Below are 7812 nucleotides of genomic sequence, written 5' to 3'. Positions count from 1 at the left end.
TTCCAATTAGAAACTTTTATTAATTGTAGCGGGTAAAACAAAAAGGCAATTCAGCGCTGGGCGACAGGGGAATCCTCGTTCCTCCAACTGCCGCGCCTTCCCGTCCCTTGCAACTTCTTTTGTAAGGTCCATCCCGAGTGTATTGTCCTTTAATTGGTCGGTCGTGATCGTGCCACTTGGTGTGTCGTTCCTTGGTTGGTCCTTCCGTGAAACTTTGTATCCATCGGGGCGCGCTTTGCCTGTAACTATGCAGAGTACACAATCTACCCATAAAATTAGAGTGTTCTGCAACCCTTGTGGCCTCCATATTCCACCATCACATCCCGGTCCTAATGAACAAGCACTCCACCACAATGCTACTACATCCCGGTCTTAATGAGCAAACATTTTATCACAGTCCCCCCTTTTCTTTTATTGTACTATTTTGTTTTGCTCATTAAACCGTTTTAGTTCTTGTCGACTCCTGGGCTCTTTTTCTTTGTTCTAACTGTTTTCTTAGTTCAGCCACTGTATCTATTGCTACCCCCGTTTGATCAGCGTAGGTGCAACATTGTTCTTTAAGAGCCACACATTGTCCCCCTTGCTGCAATAGGAGAAGATCCAACCCCCTTCTATTTTGTAACACTACTTCTGATGGGACCACTTAAATGGCTCATGTGTCTGTACCTCTGTACCCCAACCCTCATTAATGAGACTTAATATTATTATCAATTGAGCTAGTTTTAGATAGGCAGTAGTGAGTCTTTAATTGTTCGGGGGAGTTATTTCCAGTCTTGGGGTATCTTCTGGATTCTAAATCTTTGGATTCATTCATAATGGAGCAGACCCCTCCACATGTTTTATCTCCTCTGCCTCGCCCATCGACTCGGTTGCCTCGAGCCATGGGGTGTATAATCTTCTCGGCAGCAAGAGTATTCTTCAGGAGGGGCTGGTTTTGCTTCCCTTTTAAGTGGGTCTTTGGGGTACTGCACCCTATTCTTTTTCCCACTGGTTATACACTTAAGTGATGCTGGTAAGGATCTAAATTCACCCCCAGGTTTACCCCCTTCTATTAAAATTTCCACGGCCACTCTGAAGGCTAATAACCAATTTGTGTATCCCTGTTTCCGCAGTGGGTCCACTACCTTTCTAAAACATATCCCAACAGTTGCATTCACAATAGTCAAAATATTCCCTTCTACATTAAATTCTATACTGATACGTTTATACAATCATTGTTAATTCATGTTCTCATTTTCCTTGACGGAGGGTTTCGTGACAGTTTTACTTTCAAATCACCCGCTGGACTAGTGACTCTCCATTCGTGATTTTGTACTGGACCCTTAACACGACTGGCATGTGTCCATCCTTTTTCAGCAGTTCTGATGGCAGTATTGGTAGTCAATAATACCAGATAGGGACCTTCCCAGCGAGGCTGCAGTGTGGTTTCTCTCCAGGTCTTTATCAGAACCCAATCTCCAGGCTTTATTCGATGGAGGGTAATGTCCAGAGGGGGTCTTTGAGTCAATTGTCCCTTTTTCCACAATTCCTGTTTATACTTCATTAATTCCGTGATATAAGCTTGAATGTTCTGATCTACCACCCCTGGGTGATCTTTAGGGGTTCCTGCATCATATGGCATTCCGTATAACATTTCGAAGGGAGATATTCCTATGTCAGCCTGGGGCTGGGCCCTAAGGTTTAAGAGGGCAAGGGGAATGCATTTTATCCATGAGAGCTTAGTTTCTAGTGTTAATTTGGCCAATTGCTTTTTTAGTTCCCCATTCATTCTCTCTACTCGCCCTGAACTCTGTGGGTGCCAGGGAGTATGTTCTTCCCATTTTATTCCCAAGGCTTCAGCTATATTTCTAGTGATTCTTGATGTAAAGTGTGGTCCTTGATCTGAATCTATTACTTCTGTTACCCCATACCTAGGGATGATTTGTTCAAGTAATATTTTTGTTACTACCTGAGCTGTTGCTTTAGTTGTGGGGAATGCCTCTACATAATGTGTGAGGTGGTCTATTATGACTAATACATATTTATATCTTCCTACTTTAGGAAATTCGGTAAAGTCAATTTGGACTCTAGAAAATGGCCTAGTGGCCAAGGGTCTTCCCCCCATAGGCAGTTTTCTTTGTACGGCTCTGTTTATCTTTAAGCACGTAATACATCCTTGAGTAATATGTCTAGCTAAATTATGTAGGCCTATACACATGTACTTAGTGGCAAAATGATCTATTAAAGCTTGGCTTCCCCAGTGGGTCCGTTCGTGCAACTGGGTCAGCACCTGAGATGCTATTGACTTAGGCAGTACCTCTCTCCCGTCAGCTAGATACCACCTCCCTTCTGTGTTTTTAGTTATTCCCATTTGATTCAGTTTTTGTTCTTCCTTCGGTGTAAACGAAGGGGCCTCATCATGTGTCAATTCTTCCTGCCTCTCCTGCCTCAGGACCAATTCCCTGAGGGCAGCTTGCTTAGCTTCTAGGTCTGCTGCATTATTTCCTCTAGTCTTGTAATCGGTCCCCTGTTGGTGTCCTCTAAGGTGTACCACCGCTATCTTCTTTGGTTTTCGTAGGGCCACTAAGAGTTGCTTTATTAATTCTTGATGTATTAAGTCCTTCCCTTGGGAATTTATCAATCCCCTTTCTTCCCAAATCTTCCCAAAGGTATGTATTACCCCATAACTATATTTGGAATCGGTATAGATAGTGCCCTCTTTTCCCTGTAATCTTTTTAGTGCCTGTAAAACAGCATACAGCTCGCAAGCTTGAGCTGACCAAGTGTTACTCAAGGGTCCTGATTCCAATACCCGGAGGGTCTTTCCATCTACTATTGCATAACCTGATCTTCTCTTTCCCTCCACTACTCTAGAGGATCCATCCACAAATAATTTTTCCCCTTCTCTTAATTCTTCTTCTTCTAAATCTGGTCTGATTTTTGTTTGTTCTTCTATCGTATGTAAACAGTTATGAATGAGTCCCACATTTTCGGGTTTTCCATATAAGAATTCTGCAGGATTCTGGAGACTTGTGGTCTCCAGGGTTAAGTTAGGGGCTTCCAGTAAGATACCCTCATACTTTAGAAGACGAGAATCAGATATCCATTTTTCAGCTTTTTGTTGGAGCACATTTCTAATATTGTGGGGAGATAGTACCTTTATATTGCTGTTAAAAGTAATTTTCCTGGCTTCTTCTACCAATAACGCACACCCAACAATTGCTTGTAAGCAAGTGGGCCATCCTCGGCTCATAGGGTCTAATAATTTTGACAAATATCCAACGGGTTTCTTCTTCCCTGCCCAATCCTGTGTTAAAACCCCATACGCTGTACCACTGTCTATGTTAACGAATAAATAAAAGGGTCTTTTTAAGTCAGGCAGGCTCAAGACAGGGGCATTGATGAGATCCTCCTTCAGCTTTTGTAGATTCTCTTCATCTTGTCTATCCCACTTTATTAATCCATCGGTACTGAGCTTTTGATATAGAAACTTTACTTTACTGCTATAATTTTCAATCCATTGTCTACAATATCCCACTAATCCCAGCAATTGTCTTATTTGTCTCTTATTGTTTGGCGACTTCAGGGACAATATTCCTTGTATCCTTTCAGGATCTATCTTCTTTTCTCCTTTACTCAGGTAATGCCCTAGATATCTAACCTCCTCTTCCACAAATTGCAATTTCCTTTTTGATACTTTAAGTCCTTTCAGTCCCAAAAAGTTCAGCAATTTAATACTTTCTTTCCGAACCTTTCCCTCATCCTCTCCAGCAATTAATAGATCATCTACATACTGTATTAATTTGGTATCAGGATCTAGCTGATACTCTTGCAGGATCTGTTCTAGGGCTTGCCCAAACAAATTAGGGGATTCTGTGAAGCCTTGGGGGAGTACAGTCCACCTTAATTGCTGTTTTCTGTTAGTATCTGGGTCTTCCCACTCAAATGCAAAAAAATCGCGGCATGTCTCATCTAAAGGGCAAGCCCAAAAAGCATCTTTTAAGTCTATGACACTATACCACAAGTTGTCGGGCCCTAATTTACTTAGCAATGTATAGGGATTAGCTACAACTGGGAACCTAGATACAGTGCGCTTGTTAATTTCCCTCAGATCATGAACCAACCGATATGTTCCATCAGGTTTCTTTACCGGTAATATAGGGGTATTAAATGGGGACATACAGGGTTCCAGTAATCCTTTGCTCACTAATCTATCTATTTCTGGTTTGAGACCCCTCCTTCCTTCCAGGGAAATAGGATATTGTTTTATTTTTACTGGGATTTCAGGATTCTTGATTTTTACCGTGAAAGGGGGTATTTTTAGTTGTCCCACACTCTCGGGGGTATACCAGACATCAGAATTGATCTCTTGTTCATCCTCTACCCTAAGAGGGCAGAGTTTGATTCTCAATTCTTTATTCTCTACTTCTAGTCCTATGCCTAATGCAATAATCAGATCCCGTCCTAACAAATTGAACTCCGCTTCAGGCAGTATCAAGAAATCACCCAACCCCACTTTGGACTCTGCTTCTATCATTACATTTTTAACTATTCCTACTGTAAAAGGTTCTCCCTTTGCTCCTATTACTTTGGTAGTTTCCCGGGAAGGTTTGCATCCGAGGGGGATCTGTTGTATAGTAGACCTTTCTGCTCCTGAATCTACTAGAAACTCTACCTCCTCAGCTTGGGGACCAATTTTCAATTTTATCAAGGGCTCCTGTTGTTTCTGGGTCCCCAATATATAGAGCCCCTGACACCCCTAGTCTTCTTGGAAGGACTTTTCGTCTCTCATTCTAACCCGCAGTCCCTCTTCATGTGTCCCTTTTTCCTGCAATAATAGCATATTCTCTCCTCCTCCCTGTTTTCAGGCTTCCTAAATTTTTGCTGTCCTGGAATTCGATTTTGCGTCCATCCCCCCATTTTCCTTTCCAATTCCCTACTTTCTCTGACCGCTGTTACCATCATCCTAACCTGCCTATTATGTCTTTCTTCCTCCCTTCTTACATATACCTTCTGAGCTTCCCTCAAAAGTTCATCAAGCCCCCGATCCTGCCAATTTTCTATCTTTTCTAGTTTCTTGCGGATATCTTCCCAAGCCTTAGCTACGAACTGTGTTTTGAGCAGAGCCTGGCCTATCGGTGTATCGGGATCCAATCCTGAATATAGTTGTAAATTCTTGCGTAACCTTTCTAGCCATTCAGTGGGTGTTTCCTCCTTCTTTTGTCTTTCATTAAAAGCTTTATTTATATTCTGACCTCTTGGGACTGCCTCCCTAATGCCCTGGATAATGATAGTTCGCAGGTCCTGCATGTGAGTCCTATGATGTTGATTTTGATGGTCCCATTGCGGATTCTGTAAGGGCCATTTAATATCCGCAGCGGGCCCGTGGGCATGTTGAGCATCCCAAATGCGCATCCCTGCACGCCTAATCATACCTCTCTCTTCTGCTGTGAACAGTATACTTAGAATAGATTGTAGTTCCTCCCAGGTATAAACATTTGGCCCTAAGAACTGATCTACTCTGTCTGCCACCCCCAGGGGATCTTCTAGTATATTACCCATTTCCTTCTTAAAATCTCTAACATCCCCTGAATTTAAGGGCACTGATATAAACCCCATCTGAGGTTGTGGACCTCCCATGGGCATTTCTCTTAAAGGGTAGAGGTTATTTTGTCGTGCCTTTGCCCGTGTCACAGGCCCTCCCCCTTCTATCTTTTGTACTTCCGCCTCTCTCGAATCCATCTGCCCATGATCCAACTGAGGAGGAGAAGGTAGGGGAATTGCTGGTGGTAAAGCATATGGTGGGGGTCCCACTAAGGCCTCCTCTTCCCTACGAGGTTTACGTTTTTCGACATCTTTTTCTTTTCGTGTCAAATTAAAAATGGGGACTCCTAAACCCTCTGGGCGAGTGACCCATACTGCTGCATAGTCACTTTCTTCTTGATTGAAAGGGGTTTTGGAGTTTACCCAAAAATTTAATTGCTGTTGTACCCAATCTTCATTAGAACCATACTTAGGCCACCATACTGCCGGGCCAATTTGTTGTCCGCTCCAAATTTCTATACAATAATAAATCATCTTTGCTTTATCTTTATTTCTTGTTCCTGGATAGTGCGTCCAGGCAATTAGCATGAACCCTAGAGGTGAGTCCTTAGGAATGGATGGTCGTTTAGAAGGGGTGGGTGGTTTAGTTTTACACTGCCCCATCTCGTTCTTTACTTCTTGCTCTCTTGTTTTATTCAACGTCTGTAGCTCCCCCTAGTGCCCGTAGCTCTAGGGGAACACCTAAATAATAATCATCCCTAGTGCCCGTAGCTCTAGGGGAACACCTAAATAATAATAATCATCCCTAGTGCCCGTAGCTCTAGGGGAACACCTAAATAATAATCATCCCTAGTGCCCGTAGCTCTAGGGGAACACCTAAATAATAATAATCATCCCTAGTGCCCGTAGCTCTAGGGGAACACCTAAATAATAATCATCCCTAGTGCCCGTAGCTCTAGGGGAATACCAAAGAATAACCCTCCATAGAGCCCGTAGCCCTAGGGGTTGTGGTGGTGAAAGGGTCCCGCTTATACCCTGTACCCACCCTTCGGCGTGCCCTCACTCAGTGTTGCATTCACTCGCTTCCCCCAGGTCGTGGCCCACGCCCTCGCGGGCAATGGGAACCGCACTACTGTGGGGTCCACACTCGCTCGGGTTAGTGCCGGCTGCCGGCCCCCCTTCACAAGCACACAACACTCGCCACACGCCGGATTCCCAACCCAGACCGGACTATACTCACCTGTCCTGCGTCTTCGTCCGGACTTTCGTGCACGAAATTTAAAGGGTTAACCGGTTTTTCCTTGCCTTTGTGTTTTAAATTTCGGATCGTCGGCGGGAGTAGGGCGGGAGGATAGGAACCGAGGCCGCCTATTTAGGCGGGGCGCCCCCTCAGGCTCATTCCTACGCCAGTATTCCCGTCCGAGTCACGGCGCCAAATTGTCATCAATTTATAAGCAATGAGCCGATAATGTTCCAATTAGAAACTTTTATTAATTGTAGCGGGTAAAACAAAAAGGCAATTCAGCGCTGGGCGACAGGGGAATCCTCGTTCCTCCAACTGCCGCGCCTTCCCGTCCCTTGCAACTTCTTTTGTAAGGTCCATCCCGAGTGTATTGTCCTTTAATTGGTCGGTCGTGATCGTGCCACTTGGTGTGTCGTTCCTTGGTTGGTCCTTCCGTGAAACTTTGTATCCATCGGGGCGCGCTTTGCCTGTAACTATGCAGAGTACACAATCTACCCATAAAATTAGAGTGTTCTGCAACCCTTGTGGCCTCCATATTCCACCATCACATCCCGGTCCTAATGAACAAGCACTCCACCACAATGCTACTACATCCCGGTCTTAATGAGCAAACATTTTATCACAATATTTTTGCTAATAATATGCTTAAAATCCTGGAGCAAGACTTAAAGTTAAGCAACTCAGTCTGTGTAAGCAGACTTACAGAAGGGAACCATAAAGCTTATGGAAGGGAACTGTCAAGCTAATCCACAGCTAAAACAGAGTAGAGACGAATTGCAGGAGCTTGTTTACTTTGCAGAAGTGTGAGCTTTAACCACTGCTGAGCTCCTAGTACAAAAGTCTGAACCAATGCAACAAACCAACCCGTCCATGTTGTACAAAAGAATGTACTGACACCACCAGAACACAAAATTCAATGGCTAAAAGTACCAGCAAAAATCATCCAGCCCTTCTCCATTGCTCCAGGACATGCTCAGCTCTTTGTGACACAGATATTTCACTAACCTTTTCTGAATCCCACAGTGAAGGCTTCAAAGCCCCTCCAA

The 7812-nt window shown here is 43.9% G+C and overlaps 1 protein-coding gene across 1 annotated transcript; it reads right to left on the bottom strand.

The window, feature by feature from the left end:
* On the bottom strand, nt 1-6501 carry LOC146759325 (uncharacterized). Its single transcript, XM_085510215.1, has 2 exons — nt 6309-6501; nt 1-6264 (listed from the first exon to the last, which is right to left on the bottom strand). The coding sequence occupies exon 2, from the start codon at nt 6184-6186 to the stop codon at nt 4768-4770; it is 1419 nt and encodes a 472-aa protein (XP_085366341.1). The 5' UTR covers nt 6187-6264; nt 6309-6501; the 3' UTR covers nt 1-4767.
* Nucleotides 6502-7812: the final 1311 nt, after the last annotated feature.

Source organism: Coturnix japonica, chromosome 10, assembly GCF_054131305.1.
Source record: "Coturnix japonica strain WE chromosome 10, WE-NBRP24, whole genome shotgun sequence".
Taxonomy (NCBI): domain Eukaryota; kingdom Metazoa; phylum Chordata; class Aves; order Galliformes; family Phasianidae; genus Coturnix; species Coturnix japonica.
This window is presented reverse-complemented; position numbering and strand designations above follow the sequence as displayed.